The sequence below is a fragment of the Alnus glutinosa genome, chromosome 11, assembly GCF_958979055.1.
Source record: "Alnus glutinosa chromosome 11, dhAlnGlut1.1, whole genome shotgun sequence".
Taxonomy (NCBI): Eukaryota; Viridiplantae; Streptophyta; class Magnoliopsida; order Fagales; family Betulaceae; genus Alnus; species Alnus glutinosa.
This window is the reverse complement of record NC_084896.1, coordinates 8,995,640-9,019,434: the sequence shown is the minus strand read 5'-3', so window position 1 is coordinate 9,019,434 and position 23,795 is coordinate 8,995,640. Positions and strand designations below refer to the sequence as shown.

Here is a 23,795-nt window from a genome sequence, read left to right as displayed (position 1 = left end):
AATAAAGAGATAAATGAAAAAGTTGAAAGAGATATAGATTAAGATGATTCGGCTTAGTTATATCTAGCCTACATCGACACGCTAAAGTTTTATAAACTATATCTTTTATTGATATTTGATTTGACTCCAAGGCTCTATCTATGAGACATTTGTTTGGTCATCTTACGACACAATTATTGACACAACTGTACCTCCGGGAAGCAAAAAATTTATTATGTTTTCTGGTGGCTTTAATTATTTGCTATACGTGTAGGCCGCCTGGAAGCAAAAATCAAGTGGAATTCTACGTACGATTGTAGGTTAATTCGTCCGCAATATAAGGCAAGACACACGGCACATGACATGTTTGATGAAGAATTGTGTCACCGACGACTCAGAATTAAATATGGTCCCTAGTCCTTGATAATGAGGCTCAGCCCACCCATTTTGAATAGCTAGAATAGTACGTCAAGGAAAATTACTCTCTTACGTCCTTAGAGTCCACTATATATACTTACCCACCAATCTCTTAATTCCACGAACCATATCGCCACATATACATATCCTCAAACACAGAAATGAAGGTCTATACTTTGGTTCTCTTCTTTGCTTTCTTGCTTGGAGCCTCAGCAGAACAATGTGGAAGTCAGGCCGGCGGAGCTTTATGTGCGAATGGGCTATGTTGTAGCAAATTTGGGTGGTGTGGCAGCACAACTGACTACTGTGGGACTGATTGCCAGAGCCAATGTAACCCTGGCGGAAGTCCTGCACCCCCCAACCCGACCCCATCCCCCACTCCGAGTGGGGGCGATGTCGGCAGCGTCATCAGCGCCGCTCTTTTCGACCAACTTCTTAAATATCGGAACGATGGGCGGTGTAAAAGTAACGGATTCTACACATACAATGCTTTCATCGCTGCTGCACAATCTTTCGGTGGCTTTGGCACAAGCGGTGACGATAATACACGTAAAAGGGAGATTGCTGCTTTCTTGGCTCAAACCTCTCACGAGACCACAGGTGAGAAAGTTTTGTTTTTGTTGGATTTGTTGGATTTAAATGCAAAAGATGATTAATAGTATATATTTTGTGTAGGAGGATGGGCAAGTGCACCAGATGGCCCATATGCATGGGGCTATTGCTTTATTACGGAAAACAACAAGGCAGACTATTGTACGCCTTCCACCGAATGGCCGTGCGCTGCCGGCAAACAATATTATGGCCGGGGACCCCTTCAACTCACTCAGTAAGTCTCATAATTTTCATCATTAGTTCAACATAAGTTTCAATGTCCGGAAGTTTTAAAACGATCCACAGACTCAATACGAAATTAAAAGTTAACTATACAAAAAGGTACCAAACTATTTGACGTTTTGCTGGAAGGATACCAAACTATCATTTCTCTTGAATTGAGGTATTAAACTATCAAAAACTTTCAAATAAGGGTATTCCGTCAGCTTTGGGCATTAAAACATGTCAAAATTTTTAAAATACCCCTGTGTTTATTTTTTAAAAAAATTTTATAAAAATTTTCAATGATTCAGATATAGGTATTTTTGGAAATTTTATTAAATTCTGACCAACACCTAAATTCTAGCATTTTTTTCTTTTTCTTTTTTTCTAGAAAAATAATAGGGTTATTTTAGGTATTCTGTTAAGATTTAATGTCCAAAACTAACGGAATACCCTTATTTGAAAGTTTTTGATAATTTAATACTCCTGTTCCAAAAAAAAAATTATAATTCGGTACCATCCGCCAAGGCATCGTAAAGTTTAAATGTTTTTATGTTGACTTTTTAAGAGAAAATCAGGGTGAGAAAAGGAGTTTGTCAAAAATGCCCATAATACCAGAGACTTTGACCCTAACATATGACGACTTTGCTTGTCTAATTGACCTTAACAGCAACTACAACTACGGGCAAGCGGGGAAAGCCATTGGAGCTGATCTTCTAAACAATCCAGATCTGGTAGCCACAGACGCAACCATATCATTCAAGACAGCCATATGGTTTTGGATGACCCCGCAGGGAAACAAGCCGTCCAGCCACGATGTCATCATCGGAAAATGGACACCGTCTGCTGCCGACACGGCAGCTGGTCGGGTTCCAGGCTATGGTGTCATCACCAACATAATCAACGGTGGGCTGGAATGTGGGAAGGGTCCCGATGATAGAGTGGCCGATAGGATCGGGTTCTACAAAAGGTACTGTGACATCTTGGGAGTAAGCTACGGGGACAACTTAGATTGCAACAATCAGAAGTCTTTTGCCTAAGCTACGCCGCTATGGTCCAAGGCAAATAAAGGTTCAAATAAGTATAATAAGGAGACAATAATATAAACCTATGTAATTGGAGATTTTCTTGTCCAGTGAGAAACTTTCTAGATTACAGCTGAATAAAGAAGTAAAGATCTAGTTAATACATTTGAATATTGGTGGTGCAGCCCCCCAATCACTGGTATTGATGTGATGTCCAGCATTCAAACAGATTAGTGCATGTCAACAAATATATATATATATAAAACTAGGCGTATGCTTCCAGACACTTTCTTTGGTTCTGAGAGGGAGCCACACACTTTCTGCATCTAAAGAGAGTTCTCGTTTATCTTCGAAGTGTTGCATATATTTTAAGCTGCCTAGTGAAGACAAGGCCAAACACTGTCCAATAACGGTGAACCATGGTGGTGGTAAAGGCCCCATTTTTCCTCGGTCACATGGCACTTGAACAAGGAATGCATGCCCCCTTCCCTCCGTTACAAACCCATTGCTAGCCGGGCTTGTTTTGAATTGGAAGGCCTAAAAATCTAATCCAATTCAATTTAGCCGGATCTCAACCCAACCCAATTCAGTTAAGCCGAGTCTGTTTTCAAATACGAATTATCACGCGGAAACCGAAGAGAATGAATATTAATATGGCACACATTGCTAATCTCATTTGATCACCTCCAATGAGGACCTCACTAATCTCAACGAGGAGTACGAGCAAGCGGCACGGCCGTTGTCATCTCTAAAGATCATTCCTTCTCCTTCTGTCAACTTCAGCTTCATCGTCATCCAAATTGTTGTCGTCATCGCCTTCAGCGTCTGACAGTCCCACCATTTTTCCACGCCAACGTTTTCGGTGCGCGCCGATGGTCGACATGTGCTTCAATCAGTTCTCACCGTCGGTAGCATTTCAAACATTTGCCCCAAAGACTCATCCTCAATGTGCTTACCATGCTCATGGAAACCCTAGGTATATCTATTTCATCCACAGCCAGAGTTGTTAAATCACCACTTTTCTTAAAAGCTTAAACTTAAAGGAATAGGTAAAATTTAATTATTTAATCAATAATTTAACATTTTCCTTCACATGTGGGCCCAAACACCATTTTAATATGTGAGATTTAACGTGTGAAATATTTAACTGAAATGAAAGGTAAATGAAGAGATATAGTTCAAACTCAAGACTTCTGCTCTAATACCATATTAAATCACCACTTTTCTTAAAAACATAAGTTTATATGAAGAGATAAATTTAATTATTTAATCAATAGTTTAACACTGTCTTTCATGTGTGGGATCAAACTCCATTTTAATAGGTGAGACCTAACATGTGAAATATTTAACTGAAATGAAAAATAAATGAATGAGACATGGTTCAAACCTAGAACATTTGCTCTAATACCATAATAAATCACCTTTTCCTAAAAGATTAAGCTTATAAGAAAAGGTAAATTTAGTAATTTTATCAATACTTTAACAGGAACTAGCTACTAGCAATAGTAGCCCCAAACTGATGGGAATTGGGACTACAACATATGGGAAGCAATCTATAAAGGAAAAAATAATAATAATTCTTATGCTTGCCCCTAAGCTATAGTCGTTGGCTTGCAACATGGCTAATCGGTTTTTTTTTTTTTTGTTAAATATGTAATTAATTTAATGCAAATTATACTTGGACTTGAAGTGTGCATAGTGGGACTTGTAGATGGACTTGATGTGCTCAGGTAGAGATCTTTATTCTTTGAATTCTGTTGTTGATATCCCTTGCTGATTGTCATTTTTTATGTATGAAGATTGACATGACTCTGATTGATCCTTAACACCCCTTTGCAAACTAATGGGAGGAACTACCTTCAATTTGTCACACAAGAAGCAAAAACAATTGAGAGTGTGCCGTTTGTAAAAATGCCAGCCACTTGTTCAAGAGCGGACAAATAACGAAGCTTAAGATCACGATTGACAACTTTTTCACGAACAAAGTGAATATCCACCTCTATGTGCTTGGTACGAGAGTGAAATATTAGGTTTGATGCAAGTGGAAGAGCTCCTGAATTGTCACACCAGAGGACAAGTGTGACGACCCCTTTTTTTTTTTTTTTTTTTATACAAAACGTAAAACGAGTCATTGCAGTGGCACAACTACTTGTCGCTCAGCCAACATATGGCACATGCCTCATAACATGTACCCGATAATCAGAGTATAACATACATCTATCTATGCAGCGGAAAACATAAATCTGAATAGCGGAAATTACAACTTATACATCTATCACAAATTAATTACAACAAAGAGCCCTTTAACATCTATCTGTTTAAGTCTTATTAACACTATAACAATAATGGCTTAACAAAGAATAAGTGACACAAATGTCACAAGCCATACCAAACCTATAAAATAGTGGACAACCCGTGGTCTGACAATTACAACTGTCGCGGCGAGCTTCAGTCATAATGTCCCAAGCACACTGCTACCAACCCATCGACTATACCGAAGTACTTGCAGCCAAAGAAGCATCATCTACACGGTTGTGGTGGTATCCACATCCGCATAGGTGAAATTATGAGTTCACCGCCTTAGTATAGAACATACTAAGACCTCAGTGGTATAAGACTAACTGAGTTTTCACAAAGAACCAACCTTTATTATATTTTTAGTCGTGCGAGCACTATATTAGCCACAATTTACCAACAGCTAATGCAGCAAACACCGACTATTCAGAAAACTTTTAAAACATACTATATAGCTGTAAACATATGTAGAAGTTCCAATCTACCGCTTGGAAGACTCTAAATATAGACCCCTCTATAATAATACTTTTCACCGGTCGCTTGGACATATGTGCACACGATCACTCCATCACAGATATCACGTATACACATAAGTCTTAAGCAAGGAACATGGCATCTTACTCTTCCATACTACGATAACATCCGTCAACAAAACACTCGCAACACCATCTCTAATCGTATTTCAGCTTCGTGCCTTGACGTTAGTAGATCATGAGAGCACTAGAGTTAAACTCAATCATGCTAACACGTCTTTCCTGAAGAACAAGAACAGTCAACCTTCTTACTCATAGACATGCCATTACTCGCACCTGGGCAATCATGTATCCATGTACTTTCAAGTTCAATGTATGGTATTAACACATGACTATCCGATAGAAATATACATAAGCGCTTTTCATTTAAGACACTTATGCATACCAACACGTCTAGTAAAAGCTACTCATAACATAAAGACATCACTCATTAAACAATGCTATACATGATATGCATGACTGGGTCTACTGGGGCTTCGGTCCCCCACGATGCTGATAACTGCTGTTTTACTGTGTATCCTGTTCCTTTACTGCTGTACTACTGTTGATGTATGCTCTATACTATATGCTCTATGCTTTGTGCTTGACCAGTATATGTTTCACTACTGTATCACGCTGAAATCATGCAGTTGTTAAATCACGTCCTTTTAAAACTAAACAAATCCAGCATTTTATCCAACACTTTGAAATCATTCAAAACTTAATTTCTTTATCAAATCTACGCAGTTTCAACATGATATGTTCTCAAACAATTTGCATAATTTAAATCTCAACCGCAGAACTTAACCCTTTAAATCTATTCAATACTTTTCACTCATACACTATCTTTTTAACATCATTAATATAGTTTAAACATAATCAAAACTAAACAAATCATCTCAAAGCATATACATTTCATCAATCCAATACATATAAAAATATATATTTTCTCAGTGAGTGGAATACCCACCTTAGCTGCATTGGACTCCAACTCGAACTCTACATTGGAGAACCCATTGAAGTCTCCAATTATGACACGATCCTACAAATACTTATAACGTTAAACTATGCTATTGAACCTAAACTCTATGGCACAGAAACTACCTGCTTGCTCACATGTTGCGTAACCCGCTTCTAAGGCTAACTAGGTATCCTAAACTATTATTAAATTAACACTTAGGTTAGGTTCATAATACATCTTGTTTATTACCACTACGGTGTGTTTACTATTTTTTATAACTCATTCATTATTGTTGTATTACATTAATATTACAAACCCTTTTATAGCTTATCATTTATTTACTAACTCATATATATATATATATATATATATATATATATATATATATATATATATATATATATACACACACACAGATACAAACAATGATTAACAAGCTTAAACCTAATCCATTAGTACACATAAATATTATGTGGATATGATTAGGTGAATTAGTTACTAGGTTGTTGCACAACGAATTTATAATACACCTACAGGTTCTATAAGTCCTCTAACTTATATTTGCAAACCTAGGGTTATTTGAGTAATCTATAGTTCTTTAACATTCTTATTAATCACTAACCACTTAGATAGATTAGACTTAGGATTTTATCCTTATTCAACATACTAATTTAATAACTCCTGTTAAACTAGATCATAATCACATTTGCAATATATCCATTACTAAAGCTTGAGGCATATACATAGACCTCGAGCATTATACTTAAATCAACTTGCTATTAGCTTGTAACTCTTATGAATTTTACTCCGATGTCAATTATGTCCATTACAATATCTAAATTGTTATTTATGTTAATGATTTACTCATTTACTGGTTCTTGTATTTTCGTCATATCTAGTTATTCACTTATTACACTCCACCTATTTATTCTTTCTTTAACCACCTAGTTTGCATTTTTTATTCCATTAGACACCACAACAACATATTCGTTATTTTAACCGTATTTGCCATTTACACAAAATGATCTAACTTTATTAACTTCAACTCTTTACAACAAGCCAATACTCAAACCACATTTGTCATTTAAACCAAGAGGATCAAAATACACCAACTTTAAGCTTTACATTTTCCACTATTTTCATCATAAATTACTCCAAATCAACCCATCCTTCTCCAAGTCGAAATTTCAACCAACATAAGCATCCACCACCAAGAACCAATCCCCAATAATTTCTAACCAAACATATATGCAATCCGCACAACTAAAACAGAAAATCACCGGCCAGCAAAGACCCAAAACAGTCACACATATTTCCATTCCATAGTTGCAGTCCAAAACAACCCAACATCCAATTTCAAAGCTTAACAGCAGCAACCGAAAATCACCACATCACAGTCCTCCAAATCAAGAACATCGATTATCATTAATATTAACCAAAATTCAAATCCACAACACTCAATTCAATACCCATAGCCACTGCCGATACTATCATAGAAAACCCCCCAAAATTATCAAACCCTAATTCCATAATAATCAAACCAATCCACAAAGATTATAGAATTTATACCTTGGAGATTTCCCTCAACAAATCCACCGAAAAACGCCACTGGCAGTCGCCGAAAAATTGCAACTGAAGGACCGGGTTTCCTTCACGGGTTCAGCAGGTCGTGGGTCCTCGTGGTTCAACGGGTCATGGGTCTGAGGGGTTCTGGGTTACGGGTCTCATGGGTCTTCGCCAGAAATCCACTGGAACCGCCGGAAATTGCCACTGGAACCGCCGTTCGTCGGCTCGGTGCACTACACGATGGGTCGCGGGTTTCGGCTCCCGTCTCTCGCTCGATCTCTTGGTCTCTCAGTCTCGGTCTACCCTCTCTCAACATGTGTGAAGAAAGGGAAGAGAGAAATGGGAAGGGGCTGCTATGATGTGCGGGAGAACAGAGAGGAGAAGGAGAGAAAGAGGAAGAAAAGGAAAAGAAAAGGGAGAAGGAGAGAGGCAGTGACGTGCGTGAGAGAAGAGAGGAGAGAAAGAAAAGAAAGAGGAAGAAGATAGGGGACACGTGGCGAGCTGCTAGTGGCTGGAAAGGGATGATGAAATCTTCCTCAGCCAATCGGGCAATGACACATGGCAAAAGGGAGATTACTTTATTTTTAAAGCCCCCAAATTATATAAATTAAAGGAGGACCCCATTTTATTAAAATCACATCGTTTATTAATTAACATTTGACCCCCGTATATTTTTAAACTAAACTTTAATCAATGTATTTAATTATTTATTTAATTAGGACCTACTATAATAATTATCCCCATCTTAACCCAATTGTATTTTATTTCCATAATATAAATATCGATCACATCAATTTAATAAATACAACCTTATTAGTTGCTAAACTCTCTATTTAATTTCTCGGTCTTCACAATAAGAGAGGAAGAGAGACATAATTCCTTGAGAAGCATTTGAAGCCATAACATCTTAGCCGTGGCAAGAGACAATGATCGGTACTCTACCCCTGTACTGGATCAAGCAAGACTCAATATGTTGTTTCTTGGCTAACTAGGAGATCAGTTGGAGGCGAAGAAAATTTCAAAACCAATCGTGGATCTTCTGTCATCAACTTCCTTGTCCAATCTGTGTCAAAGAAGGTAGTGAGATCAACAAAACCTTGGTTGTATTGAAGACCAGAATCAACATATCCTTTTAGATAACACAGTACATGCTTGGCTGCTGTCCAATGCAATGAGGTAGGGGCGTGCATGTGCTAATGTAGCTGATTTACAAAGTAGGTAATGTGTGACCTCGTGTGAGTAACATATTGGAGAGCTCCACCCACGTGTCTGAATTCAGTGGGATGAGACAGAACCTCACCATCAAACTTGGATATTTTGAATCCAGCAATGCTAGAAGATCTTAAGGTTTTGATTATGTCATCCAAGCATGATCAAGTAGCTAGATCAAGAACATATTTGGACTAGCAAAGATGAAGCCAAGCAGAATCTTGAATGGCTTGAATTCCAAGGAAATATCCAAGTGACTCGAGATCTTTTATAACGAAATCCAGTTTAAGCTTTCAAATAAGCTAGTTCATGGTTTCCACATGATTGCCGGTGAGTATTGTCATCAACATACACCAAGAGGAAAATGTAAAGTTTCGTCAACGTGATAAATAAAAGGGGAATGATCTACTTGAGAGCCACATAAGCCAATATCCAGCACATCATGACCCAGTTTAGTAAACCAGGCCCGTGGAGCCTGTTTCACTCCATAAAGGCTAGAACTTACGCAGTCTACAAACAAACTCAGAGTGTGAGGAGTCTACAAATCCCTGAGTTTATTTCATGTATACTTCCTCATCCAAAACACCATATAGGAATGCAGTAAAAAATCAAATTGTTTGATATGCCAATCAAATTGCATTGTCAAAGCCAAATTCAGTCTAAATTTTACAAACTTGATTACATGACTAAAGGTTTAATGATAATCCACACCACTTAATTGATCAAACCCTTTGGTAATCAGGCGAGCTTTGAATTTGTCTACACGGCAATCTCGTTTTTATTTGATCCTGAACCCCCATTTATTACTCACCACATTGTTATGAAGAGGCAATGGGCTTTGGGCGCTATGAGGCGCACTTTGCACTTTGCACGTGTGCATTGGAGCAAGGAACTCTAATTTTTTTTGGAAAAATAAAAGTGACTAAATCCAGAACCACTTGTTTGCAAAATTCATTTGAACAAGGTTGCAAACAAGCAATCATGTTTGGATTGGGCTTGCAAGCAGAACCACTTGTTTGCAAAAGTTATTCGAATGAGCTTGCAAACAAGCAAACAGAGTCACTCATTTGCAAATCTCATTCAACTGAGATTGCGAACAAGCCGTTTGATTTGAAATAAAGAAAATTTGAACATTTTCTAGTCGTTGGAAGGGTTTAATATGTGATTTATTGTGTTTATTAGAGTGGATTTGGTAGTTACAATCTGTGACCATTGGATCAAATGATTTTGGACCGTTAGATGTGTCCAAAATCACTATAAATAATACTAAAGAGTTATTTTCAAAGACACAATCTCATAGCTTCTGTCTTTTCGTCTACAAATTATTTTTGTGCAAGTCTCCATAAGAGTGATTTCTTGTTACTCTATAGAAAGTGCTATTCTAGAGTAACATTTGGGCTTCATTGTATCGTGAAAACTATTTTATCAAATTTTGTAACACTTAGAAATGAAACAAAATACATTATAAAGATATCATCATTGTGATTGAGCATTTGAAATCTATGTTTCTTAATTTCATTTTGCCTTCATATTTTCCCTATTTATTCAATAATATTTCCACCAACTATTATGTCAAATGTGTAGCTCTAAGTCATGCAGCAACTAAAATGTGTTCCTAAAGGCAAGGGCTTCATCTTGAGCCATTTCCTAGCACAATTAAGAATACTAGTAGCAGCTTCCCTTAAACTTTTCCTCAATTTAAGGAACTAAACCACTTTTTGATTCCCTATTTAAATGCACTATGCCATAGCTTCTCTTATTATTTCTCTATAACATTTAAATATTCTTTAAATTAAATGTTGGGAAAAAGAGAGAGAAAAGATAAATTATTTAAATATTGTTTCAAATAAATGTTAGAGCAATAGGAGATGAAAGATAAAGTTTTTTATATAAAATAATGTTAAGGGAACTATTTTTGCTTCCTTAGGGATGCAACTTTTAGTTTCTTTAGTTTGGGGAACAATAAAGAAATTTGATTCAATGAGTTTTTTAGAAATTTTCTTTATATTTAGGAAAGAGAATGAGATTTTGAGAAATTGTTGTTAATGCTCTAAGATGTATATATAAGTCATTCTACAAAAAAAAATAAAAAAAAAATTCATTGGTTAAAGAAAGCGAAAGCAGTCTCATTGAAAGATATTTTTCATAATAGACCAAAAGTTGAATTTTGAAATTGTTCTAACAAAATTTGTCCAGGATGGCATTTAAATGTAAGCAAATTTAAATGGAACGACAAATTATCAACATTTTAACAAGCACTCCCTTGAGCTATTTTACATAAATGTAAGCAAATTATGATTCGTTTGTTTTGACGTAAAATGTCTTTCGTTGTAAAATATTTTTAACAAAATCATTTTTCAAAAATAATAATAATAATAATAATAATTTCTCTGAAAATATTTTTCGACGTTTGGCTCGTACGAAAAAATCACCAACGACAAAAAAACCACAGGTAATGAGATTCCCGCACGGTGGCCGAGTTGCGGCAGCACTGGCCAGATTTTGTCACTAGCGGGCCGGATTCCGGCCTTTTGCCAAAATTTGGGTCGCCAGAATCCGGCTACTAGTGTCGAATTCCTAGGACAATGGTCGGCATCCGGCAGAAATGGCTAGATTCTGGCCAATTTTGCCGAAGTCCAGCACAATAAAACCAAATTCGGGCTGTACTGGCCAAATTCCAGCTAGTTTTGCCAAATTCTAAGTCGTCGGAATCCGGCGCAAATTGCCAGATTCTGGCACCGACTGGCCATATTCCGACCAATTTTACCGGAATCTGGGTCATCAAAATCTGACAACCGAATCCCAAAATCCGAGGACTTGGGTGGCAGATTCGGGTTGCCAACAAACTCCAATGCCTGGCGGTGGAGGATTCCCACAAACGTGCGTGTAAGAATAGAAAGTTTAAATTCAAAAAATAATTTACGGTTTTTAAAATCATTGATCGTTTTCCAAAAATTAAAAAGGCTATTTCGGTCAAACTAAAAATAATTTCTGTTGACCATTATTTTTTGTTGCACCAAACACCGAAAAATATAGAAACTATTTTCTAAAAAATATTTTACGCTCAAACAAACAGAGTATTAAGTAGTATCTTGAGTGAGGAATATCTTCCCCCCATATTCCACTTAAACAAATAGTTTTTATTTATATTTTAGTTTTTTAGAGAATAAGGATATTATAGGAATATTTCGACAAAAGTGCCATTTTGGGCATACTTTGATAATTTGATGGGTCGCATTAGTACACTTAAAATGTAATTCATTTAATTTTTTTCCAAATACAAGTCAAACTAGATAATTTATTCAACCCCTGTTGTTTTACTTTTCAAACGTAATGGAGCTCATTGACAAACTATCACCGGTGCGTAAGAGACTATTATTGATGAGTCATCTCTTACTGCTGAACTTCGTCCTATTCTTCTGTCTTTTGTCTCTTCATGCAAGCGAGATCTGATCTTCCTTGGCCGAAAGATGCATGAAATTGCCGCTGCAGTACTGTAAGAGACTAGGACTAGTATATATTGTGGAAGTTACTGAAAATCATGACATATAGCACATAGGGGGAAGTACTAGCTAGCTGTGGCTGTGGAAAATGTCCAAAATTCTTCTTATCCTCAAAATTAAAATATCACTTGCGAGTCTTGACGTTGGCCAATTGATAGCGAATTTGCCTTTTGTTTTTTCTGGTCAAAACAAAAATATTAATAAAATTAGCCTAGAGTGGTTGGCTCAATGGATAAAGATATCACTTAGGGCTATCAGTTCCTAAGTTCAAGCCCTCGTTGAGTTAAAACCAGTCTCATGAGACCAGCCCCACGGGCAATCCCGCGACTCAACGTAATCTATTCAGGCGTGAAGTGTAGGCCCAAAATATAAAAACAAATTATATATATACATATTAACAAAATTCAAACACAAAACACTCTTAAGAATATAAAAACAATTTTCATTTTTATATCAAATCATATCACTTTTTCAAACCACACCAAAAAAGTATACCCTCAAATAGATTTAGAATCATGAGGCTTAGCCAACCCATTTAGAATAGAATAGTCAAGGAAAACCCATTACACATGCGGCTATATATACCCATGACCATTCTCTTCTATAAACCATATACAACCTCTATAGATAAAAATGAAGGTCTATACCTTAATTCTCTCCTTAGCTTTCTTGCTTGGAATCTCAGCAGAACAATGTGGAAGTCAGGCCGGTGGAGCTGCATGTCCAAATGGGCTATGTTGTAGCAAATTTGGGTGGTGTGGCAGCACAGCTGACTACTGTGAGACTGGCTGCCAAAGCCAATGCAAATCAGCTAGCGGAACCCCATCCACCACTCCTAGCGCTGGCGATGTTGGCAGCATCATCAGCGCCGCTCTTTTCGACCGACTGCTTAAATATCGGAACGATGCACGATGTAAGAGCAACGGATTCTACACATACAATGCTTTCATTGCTGCTACACGATCTTTTGGTGGCTTTGGCACTAGTGGTGATGTTAATACACGTAAAAGGGAGATTGCTGCTTTCTTGGCTCAAACCTCTCACGAGACCACAGGTGAGAAAGTTTTGTTAAATTATTGTTGGATTTGTTGGATTTAAATGCAAAAGATGATTAATTGTATATATTTTGTGTAGGAGGATGGTCAAGTGCACCAGATGGCCCATATGCATGGGGTTATTGCTTCATTACGGAAACCAACAAGGCAGCCTATTGTACGCCATCCAAAGAATGGCCGTGCGCTGCCGGCAAACAATATTATGGCCGGGGACCCCTTCAACTCACTCAGTAAGTAATTAAGAACTTCCGGCAGCTTTTTTTAGATCTTATTTTCAAAAAAATCTAGGGGATTAAACTATTTTTTACTTTTTTATTAAAATCCAGTCCACATAGCTTCTCTTTTCATTTAAATATTCTTTCAACTTAATGTTAAGAGAAAGATCAGAGACAAAGAAAAAAGACTTCTTCTTAATAAAATTAATTAATTAAGATAAGAGAAAAGAAAGTGACTCCCTGATTCTTAACTGAGTATCAGGGTAGCTTTTCCTTAGTTTAGGAAAGAGAAAATGAATCAGCTGCAGATGACTTTTTGATCTTTTTCCTGCATTTAGAAAAGGAAATAAAGTTTAGGGAATATGTTGATAGTGTTTCAAGTCTTTGAATTAAACATTACTTCCACACAAGCACACAATTAAACATATAATTAGGGATAGCAACTATTCGTGTTCATGTATTAGGTTAGAGTCATGCGTAGGCATGAGTATAAAATTACATACGTCAATTTTAACTCGACCTGTTTAATTAAAGTGGGTTAGGCTCTTCAATCCTAACCCAATAATTTTGTGTTGGGTTTATATCGAATTTGTAGGTCGTGTCAAAAAATGTCTACCCTAATGTCTCGGGGTTCACATCGAGCCAAGATTGGGTATAAGACTATATATGTAAATTTTAACTTGATCCATTTAATTAAACGAGTCAGACCCATTAACTCTAACTAACTAATTTCATATTTAATTCATATCCGATTCGCGGGTGGTTTAAAATATTGCCGGCCTTAGCCTTACATATAATATCAGAGACTTTGACCCTAACTTCTGACAACTTTGATTGTTTGGTTGACCTTGACAGCAACTATAACTACGGGCAAGCGGGGAAAGCCATTGGAGCTAATCTGCTAAACAATCCGGACCTGGTAGCCACAGACGCAACCATATCATTCAAAACAGCCATATGGTTTTGGATGACCCCGCAGGGAAACAAGCCGTCCAGCCACGATGTCATCATCGGAAAATGGACACCGTCCGCTGCGGACAGGTCAGCTGGTCGGGTTTCGGGCTACGGTGTCATCACCAACATAATCAACGGTGGGCTGGAATGTGGGAAGGGTGCTGACAGTAGAGTAGCTGATAGGATCGGGTTCTACAAAAGGTACTGTGACATCTTGGGAGTAAGCTACGGGGACAACTTGGACTGCAACAATCAGAAGCCTTTTGCCTAAGCTGCACTGCTATGTTCCAAGGCAAATAAAGGTTCAAACAAGTATAATAAGGAGTCAATAATATAACCCTATGTAATTGGAGATTTTCTTGTCCATTGAGAAACTCTCTAGATTACAGCTGAATAAAGAAGTAAAAAGAGTTCCCATATTTATCTCCTTACTATGGTGCATTTACTTTAAGCTGACTTGCATTGACAAGGCCGAATAATGCATCACTACAACAATTTTGGTCTTTAACGACCACTTTAATAGCCACGACGTTGATAATTGGTTAATTATTAGCAACGACATTTTAATGTTGTCGATGATAATATATAAGTTATCCACAACGACTTAATTGTCATCGTTTCTATTTGCAATTTTTAGCTAGATTATCGGGGAATCCCGGGAAGTTTATATCGACTATGTATAACTACTTTTAACGACATATTTTTGTCGCTAAAAGTAATTTGCTACGATTTTTAGACTTTTAACGACTTTTTGCCGCTAAAAACCAAATTTATTGTAGTGACAGTAAACCAAGGTGATGGTAAATGCCCCCTTTCCTCCGTCAAAAGGCACTTGAATAGGGAATGCATGCCCGCCCTCTTCCCTCCGTCATAATCCCAGTGCTAATTATTTGGACAACTGATTCCGGTATATAAGTCTCGTTCAGGCTATTCTGAGGCTCCAGTTGAGCAGTGGCGGAGCCAGAAATCTATCTTAGTAGGGGCGGAATTAAAATAATAAAAAAAAAGTTTTGTTTTTTTTTTATACTAGATTTTTATTATAATACATAAAATTATTAGTATATTTCGATAGCTATTAATCTAACAAATTAACAAACAATAGCAAATAACATACCTGAGAGTGGCAAAAATTCTACTGAAACTTGTCACTTGGCCAATTAAACCAATCACAAAGTATAAAGAAAACCTTATAAAAATAAAAATAAAAAATGACAATGTTGTTCTCATCAGAATAATAAATAAAAAACTATAATAAAAAAGAAGAGTCAATAAAATTATTTATAATCACATTGATGTCAAAAGAATAAATAAATAAACTGAATTCGAGTATGGAAGTTTGAACAAAAATAAAAGTTACAATTTATTAAGTAATAAAGATGAAAGATCTTTTTTTTTTTTTTTGGATGAATTAATTCTCTATAAACCACCAAAACAGAGTTATTATCCTCAAGTAAAAGAAAACACTGGAACACATATATCCAAATAAGAACAAAGGCAGCTAAATAGCAGACCACACCAACAGAACAAGACTGCTAAACATTGCAGAAAAACACTATCAACAACTATAGATTATCCTATCTTAATCCAAACAAATACAACTATATATGCTTCAAATTGCAAATTGCAATTTGCAATGATTGTAAGTAATAAAGAAAAGCAAAACAAAGAAAATTAACTTAATAAAAAAAAAAAAATGCGGTTGTGGGCCTGACAAGTCACATGACTCACATTGCAACTATTAAAAAAAAAATTCTGAAAAGAAGTCAACAAAACAGAAAGGAAAAAAAAAAAATCTGAAAAGTCAGATAAATTAACAAAACAAAACAAAAAAATAAAAATCTGAAAAGGCAACGTTGAAAAGTCAAGATAAGTTGGAGAAAAAAAAAAGGAAAGAAAGAAAATCGACAAAACAGAAAGAAAAAACAAAACAAAAATCTAGCAACGTTAAAAAGTCGTAAACCACATATTTCATCCCTTATCTAGTTATCTTGAAAGAAAAAAGCAAATGAAAGAAAATCTGCCGTCTATTATTCGTCTCATCCACTATACCCATTGCCTAGTACTAGAAAAGAAAAGAAAAAAAGGTAGATGGCTTGCTTAGTGCTTACCATACGAGATATTGCCGACTGCCGAGGAGCGAGGAGGTGGTGCAGATGCCGGAGGTCAAAGAAGAATATTTGTATTCTTAGCTTAATGGCTTCTTATGGTTGGCTTTTGCAGATTTGTATTTTTTTTTTTTTCCACAAAATTGTTCGTTCGACCGTTTCTCTTCCTAAGCAAGTGAGAATTTAATGATTGTTGTTGGTTTTTTTTTTTTTTGATAAAATTTTCTTTGACGGTTGGTTTTTCCATGTAAATGTAATTTTTTTTTTTTCCTTTTGTTATCAGCATGAGGGGCGGGCTAGCATCAACATTTTTTTTTCTTCTTTTTAATGAATTTTTTTTTAAAATATCTGTTAAAAAAAAAAAAAAAAAAAAATTCTCAGCCATTTAGGGTGGTCCCGCCCCCCTTTGTCTCCGTCACGGCAGTTGAGTCTATTCTTTGGAAGCTAGCTTGAGCCTATTTACTTTTGAAAACAGTGGAAAAGAGAAAGAGATCAACTGTTACAAAGTAAACTGATGTGGGCATATATCATACTCATTCTGTGAAAGCACTCATTTATGGTGAATTCAGGTTCGGGTCGCATTCACATGGGTTTACATAGTGTCGAGACAAGACTATATAAGACAATTTCGAAGAATCGTAATCTTTAATAGCTTTTTCGAAAAAGCCACAACTTACAAAACAAAATAAATTGTATTGTAAAGAATAATATATAATCAACCCTCTTTCATTTTATCAGTAACCATCATTTAAATTATATAAAATGACATTTCTGACACGTATAACTACTACTGACTACTCTCAACATGGGAAAACTCTATCTTTTAAAAAAGAATAAAAAAACCTTTACTTGTCCTCTCAAATTGAGAGGTCTTTTACTCTATTACTACAGCTACTACTATCGATATAATATTTAATCAGTAATACTTGTTGTACATAAAGTGTGTCAAGCAATTTTTTTTGTTTTTTTTTTTGTTTTGTTTTTTTTTTTTTTTTTTAACTCAAGGTTTAAAAACCCTAGGATTTATGATCGATTATACTATATACGTTAATCATAACCAGACCCATTTAATTAAACGGGTCGATCAGACCTCTCAACCTTAATTCACTAATTTTATGTTGGGTTTATGGGTTTTCGTAAATCGTATAAAAAATTGTCAGTCAATATTATATATATATATATCGTGTATCGAGTTCGGGTCATGTCATAATATGGGTATAAGATAATATGTTATTGATAATCGATTTAATCTATTTAATTAAACAGGTCAAATCCCTCTGCCCTAATTCATAAATTGTGTTACTGAATTATCCACCCTACTTTGTCGAAACCATGGGAGTAGAGTATACGGGTGGATCGATGTTTTACGTTGTTGTCGAAACTTCATATGGTGAAACAAAGATGACAAAAGAGCTTTACTTTGAAAAATAACCTAAAACATCTTAAATCTAGAAATTTATTTCGTTCTTGACCGGACTACGGCATACACTCTCGTAAACGGCTATTACTTCTTGTTTTCTTCTCTTAAAATCAACGTGACATATATATATGTTGCCATCTAATAAAATAACGCACATTTTAGGTGTCAAACAACTATGAACATCCAAGTGCTTCAAAACATGGCACCAGGTAGTCACTTTTTTTTTAGAGACATGTAACATCTACATCTTTTATATATTTTTTATACGTCTCTTTTCTAAATCAACAATTAAATTTGTAGGACTTATAAAAACCCATGTAGGTCTTACAAATTCAATGGTTGATTTAGAAAAGAGATGTATGGGAGATATACAAGAGATGTTAAAAAAACCATTTTTCCTTTTTTTTTTTTATTGAGTAATGCTATATATACATTATTTATTTATTTTATTCTTCAATAAATTCAATAGTAATTTTAAAGTCACATCAACTTTAAAATATAAAAAAGATGACATATAACATGACTCCTTTATATTCATTTTCAAAAAACACAGGTGACGAGATTCCGGCAATAGTGGCCGAATTTCGGCAGCACTGCATGGCCAAATTCTTTCACTAGCCGGTCGGATTTCGGCTTTTGACCATAATCTAGGTCACTAGAATCTAGCTACTATTGCCGAATTCCTGGGACGTTGGTCAGCATCCGGCGGAAATTGCCAGATTCCGGCTAGTTTCGCCAGAATTTGAGTCGTCAGAATCCGGTTCAAATTGCCATATTCCGGCACCAGCTGGCCGTATTCCAACCAGTTTTATCGGAATCCGACAACCGAATCCCAAAATTCGAGGACTTTGGTGGCAGATTCGGGTTGCCAACAAACTCCAATGCCTGGCAGTGGCGGATTCCTACAAACGTGCGTTTAAGAATGAAGAATTTAAATTCAGAAAAAAAAAAATTACGGTTTTTAAAACCGTAAATCGTTTTCCAAAATTAAAAAGGCTTTTTCGGTCAAACTGAAAATGGTTTCTGCTGACCATCATTTTCGGTTGCACCAAATACCGAAAAATATAGAAAATGTTTTCCAGAAAATATTTTACGCTCAAACAAACAGAGCATTAATAGGTATCTTGAGTGAGAAATATCTTCCCCCCATATTCCGCTTAAACAAATAGTTTTTATTAATTTTTTTATTTTAGTTTTTAAGAAATAAGGGTATTATAGGAATATTTCTACAAATTTGGCATTTTTAGCACATTTTAATAGTTTGATGGATCACATTAGTGCACTTGAAATTTCAATGAGCTATTCTAAAATCAGGTATTAGTTTGATGTGTCAATATTTGTGTTCTTGTTTTTGATGCCATAGGGTTGTTTAATCTTTTTCCGAACACAAGTCAAACTAGATAATTGTATTTATTCAACCTCTGTTGATTTACTATTACCGGAGCGTAAGAGACTAATGTTGATGAGCCATCTCTTACTGCTGAACTTCGTCCTATTCTTCTATCTTTTGTCTCTTTATGCAAGCGAGATCTGATCTTCCTTCGGCGAAAGACGCATGAAATTGCCGCTGCAGTGTAAGAGACCAAGACTAGTATCTATTGTGGAAGTCAATGAAATATCAATGACTCTGGAAAGTACTAGCTAGTGGCTGTCGAAAATGTCCAAAATTCTTCTTATCCTCAAAATTAAAATATCACTTGCGAGTCTTGACGGTGGCCAATTGATAGAGAATTTGCCTTTTGTTTTTTCTGGTCAAAACAAAAATATTAATAAAATTAGCCTAGAGTGGTTGGCACAATGGTTAAAGATATCACTTAGGGCTATCAGTTCTTAAGTTAGAGTTCTCATTGAGTTAAAACCAGTCTCTTGAAGCTATATATAAAATTAATTAAAACACAAAACACTCTTAGAAATAAAAAAAAAACAATTTTCATTTTTATATCAAATCATAACACTTTTTCAAACCACACCAAAAAAGCATCCCCTCAAATAGATTTAGAATCATGAGGCTTAGCCGACCCATTTAGAATAGAATAGTCAAGGAAAACCCATTACACATGCAGCTATATATACCCATGACCATTCTCTTCTATAAACCATATACAACCTCTATAGATAAAAATGAAGGTCTATACCTTAATTCTCTCCTTAGCTTTCTTGCTTGGAACTTCAGCAGAACAATGTGGAAGTCAGGCCGGTGGAGCTGCATGTCCAAATGGGCTATGTTGTAGCAAATTTGGGTGGTGTGGCAGCACAGCTGACTACTGTGAGACTGGCTGCCAAAGCCAATGCAAATCAGCTAGCGGAACCCCATCCGCCACCCCTAGCAGCGGCGATGTCGGCAGCATCATCAGCGCCGCTCTTTTCGACCAACTGCTTAAATATCGGAACGATGCGCGATGTAAGAGCAACGGATTCTACACATACAATGCTTTCATCGCTGCTACACGATCTTTTGGTGGCTTTGGCACAAATGGTGATGTTAATACACGTAAAAGGGAGATTGCTGCTTTCTTGGCTCAAACCTCTCACGAGACCACAGGTGAGAAAGTTTTGTTTTTGTTGGATTTAAATGCAAAAAAGATGATTAATTGTATATATTTTGTGTAGGAGGATGGTCAAGTGCACCAGATGGCCCATATGCATGGGGTTATTGCTTCATTACGGAAACCAACAAGGCAGCCTATTGTACGTCGTCCAAAGAATGGCCGTGCGCTGCAGGCAAACAATATTATGGCCGGGGACCCCTTCAACTCACTCAGTAAGTAATTAAGAACTTCCGGCAGCTTTTTTTAGATCTTTTTTCAAAAAAAAATCAAAGAAATTAAACTACGTACTTTTTACTTTTTTATTAAAATACAGTCCACATAGCTTCTCTTTTCATTTAAATATTCTTTCAAATTAATGTTAAAAGAAAGATCAGAGACAAAGAAAAAGACTTTTCTTAATTAAATAAATTAATAAAGATAAGAAAAAATAAATTGATTCCCAGAATCTTAATTGGGTATCACGGTAGCTTTCCCTTAGAATAGGTAAGAGAAAATGAAACAGCAGCAGATGGCTTTTTTGATTTTTTCTACATTTAGAAAAGGAAATGAAGTTTAGGAAGTCTGTTGATAGTGCTTCAAGTCTTTGAATTAAACATTACTTCCGCGCACGCACACAATTAAACATATAATTAGGGGTAACAATTATTCGTGTTCATGTGTTGGGTTAGAGTTGTGCGTAGGCATGAGTATAAAACTATATACGTTAATCTTAACTTGACCTATTTAATTAAAGCGTGTTAGACTCCTCAATTCTAACCCAATAATTTTGTATTGGGTTCATATTGAGTTTGCAGGTCGCATAAAAAAATGTCCACCCTAATGTCTAGTGTCGGGTTCACATCGAGTACTCAAGATATGGGTATAAGATTATATATATAAATTTTAATTTGAACCATTTAATTAAATGAGTCAAACCTATTAAATCTAGCCTATTAATTTCGTTTTTAATTCATTTCCGATTCGCGAGTTGTATAAAATATTGCCAGCCTTATCCTTACATATAATATCAGAGACTTCTAACGACTTTGATTGTTTGGTTGACCTTGATAGCAACTACAACTACGGGCAAGCGGGGAAAGCCATTGGAGCTGATCTGCTAAACAATCCGGATCTGGTAGCCACAGACGCAACCATATCATTCAAGACAGCCATATGGTTTTGGATGACCCCGCAGGGAAACAAGCCGTCCAGCCACGATGTCATCATCGGAAAATGGACACCGTCCGCTGCGGACAGGTCAGCTGGTCGGGTTTCGGGCTACGGTGTCATTACCAACATAATCAATGGTGGGCTGGAATGTGGGAAGGGTGCTGACAGTAGAGTGGCTGATAGGATCGGGTTCTACAAAAGGTACTGTGACATCTTGGGAGTAAGCTACGGGGACAACTTGGACTGCAACAATCAGAAGCCCTTTGCCTAAGCTGCACTGCTATGTTCCAAGGCAAATAAAGGTTCAAACAAGTATAATAAGGAGTCAATAATATAACCCTACGTAATTGGAGATTTTCTTGTCCATTGAGAAATTTTCCAGATTACAGCTGAATAAAGAAGTAAAAAGAGTTCCCACTTATCTCTTACTATGGTGCATTTACTTTAAGCTGACGATCGCATGGACAAGGCCGAATAACGCACTACAAGAATTTTAGTCTTTAACGACGACTTTAATAATCTTATACATATGTTATGATATGATTCAAACTCGACACACGACATATATAATGATTGTCAATTTTTTATACGATCCACGAAAACCCACACAAATCCAACATAAAATTAGTAGATTAGGGTTGATGAATCTGACTTGTTTAATTAAAGAGGCCGGCTTAATTAGGATTGACGTATATAGTATTATACTGATATAATCGATCATAAATCCTATGATTATATATACTAAATTAAACCTTATATGGATAGTATGTAGTAGCAGTAGTAGTAGAGTAAAAGACCTATCTAATTAAACAAGTCAAACCCCTCAACCTTAACTCATAAATTGTGTCACTGAATTATCTGCCCTACTTTGTCGAGACCACGGGATCGAGTAAAGAATAAGCTAGGGTGAATGTTTTACGTTGTTGTCGAAACCACATATAGTGAAACAAACATAACAAAAGATGTCAAACAACTATGAACATACAACTGCTTCAAAACATGGCGCAACGTGGTCACCTTTTTTTAGAGACATGTTATATATACATTTTTTTTACATTTCTTTTCTAAATTAACCATTAAATTTGTAGAACTTACAAATGTACTGATTGATTTAGAAAAGAGATATATGGGAGATATACAAGAGATGTAAATTTTTTTTTTTTTTTATTGAGTAATGCTATACATTATTTATTTATTTTATTCTTCAATGACTTCAATAGTAATTTTAAAAGGCACATCCTTTATAAGATAAAAAAAGATGGCATATAACATGACTAGGGCTGAACATGGGGCAGGGGGGCGGGGATGCCCCTTTTTTGGCACCGCCCCGCAGCTCTGCGGGTTGCGAAAATTGCACCCGCAAACCGTACAAAAATGGGTAGAACCCGTGCGGTGCGGGGTGATACGGGGCGGGGGGTGCGGGTTATGCGGGTTTAATACCTAGATCTAGAAAAATGAGAAATCAAACCAAAGCTAGATTTTCTCAGGAACCAAACAAGAAAATCATATTCAAACAATACCGGATTCAAACAAAATCATATTCAAACAAGAAAATCACAAACAAATCACAACAACCAGACTCAAACAAATCACAAAAAAGGGATGAGAGGTCACTGACCTCAGGATGGGCGACTCGGCGAGGCCTCTTGAAGCGAGCGTCGACGATCTTCCCACCGTTCCCGGTCTCCTCGCCAACCCTGACGTTCCCACCGTTCATGACGTTCCCACAGAACCGGTGACTCGGTGAGGCCTATCGACTTCCATAATTCCATTGGAGCAGACGCAGCATGACGGAAATCGTGAAGAAGAAGAAGAAGAGGGGGAGGGGTGCGGCGCTAGGGATTAGGAAGAAAAAAAAAAGGAAAAAATAGGAAGGGGGGGGGGCGGCATTGCTAGGGTTAGTAGGGTTTTTTTTTTTTTTAACTGTGCGGGGCGGGGCGGGTCCCCGGGGTTTTTTAAAACCCCAACCCGCAACCCGCCCTGCACGGGTATATTAATTTTTGACCCGCACCCGCAAAAAATACCTAAAACCCGAAATTTTAGGGGCAGGTTGGGGTGGGGGATGTGG

The 23,795-nt window shown here is 36.5% G+C and overlaps 2 protein-coding genes and 1 long non-coding RNA gene across 3 annotated transcripts; 2 read left to right on the top strand and 1 right to left on the bottom strand.

Annotated features, from left to right (window-relative positions):
• Positions 1-437: 437 nt before the first annotated feature.
• Positions 438-14,927, top strand: LOC133881081 (uncharacterized). The gene is made up of 6 exons (XM_062320044.1): positions 438-996; positions 1,072-1,222; positions 1,880-2,243; positions 12,908-13,334; positions 13,415-13,565; positions 14,406-14,927. The coding sequence occupies exons 1-6, from the start codon at positions 558-560 to the stop codon at positions 14,773-14,775; spliced, it is 1,902 nt and encodes a 633-aa protein (XP_062176028.1). The 5' UTR covers positions 438-557; the 3' UTR covers positions 14,776-14,927.
• LOC133882210 (uncharacterized) lies at positions 4,483-8,011 on the bottom strand. The gene is made up of 2 exons (XR_009902642.1): positions 7,572-8,011; positions 4,483-4,758 (listed from the first exon to the last, which is right to left on the bottom strand). It is a non-coding gene; the product is annotated as an uncharacterized LOC133882210 (long non-coding RNA).
• Positions 14,928-20,142: 5,215 nt separating the features above from the next.
• On the top strand, positions 20,143-22,155 carry LOC133882834 (endochitinase-like). The gene is made up of 3 exons (XM_062322056.1): positions 20,143-20,571; positions 20,640-20,790; positions 21,629-22,155. Exons 1-3 carry the CDS (start codon positions 20,151-20,153, stop codon positions 21,996-21,998), a joined length of 942 nt encoding a protein of 313 aa, XP_062178040.1. The 5' UTR covers positions 20,143-20,150; the 3' UTR covers positions 21,999-22,155.
• Positions 22,156-23,795: the final 1,640 nt, after the last annotated feature.

Coding starts and splice junctions, on each gene's coding strand:
- LOC133882834 (XM_062322056.1), top strand. CDS start 20,151: ATGAAGGTCTATACCTTAATTCTCTCCTTAGCTTTCTTGCTTGGAACT. Junction 20,572..20,639: donor AACCTCTCACGAGACCACAG/GTGAGAAAGTTT, acceptor TATTTTGTGTAG/GAGGATGGTCAAGTGCACCA. Junction 20,791..21,628: donor GGACCCCTTCAACTCACTCA/GTAAGTAATTAA, acceptor TGACCTTGATAG/CAACTACAACTACGGGCAAG.
- LOC133881081 (XM_062320044.1), top strand. CDS start 558: ATGAAGGTCTATACTTTGGTTCTCTTCTTTGCTTTCTTGCTTGGAGCC. Junction 997..1,071: donor AACCTCTCACGAGACCACAG/GTGAGAAAGTTT, acceptor TATTTTGTGTAG/GAGGATGGGCAAGTGCACCA. Junction 2,244..12,907: donor GCAACAATCAGAAGTCTTTT/GCCTAAGCTACG, acceptor CAACCTCTATAG/ATAAAAATGAAGGTCTATAC.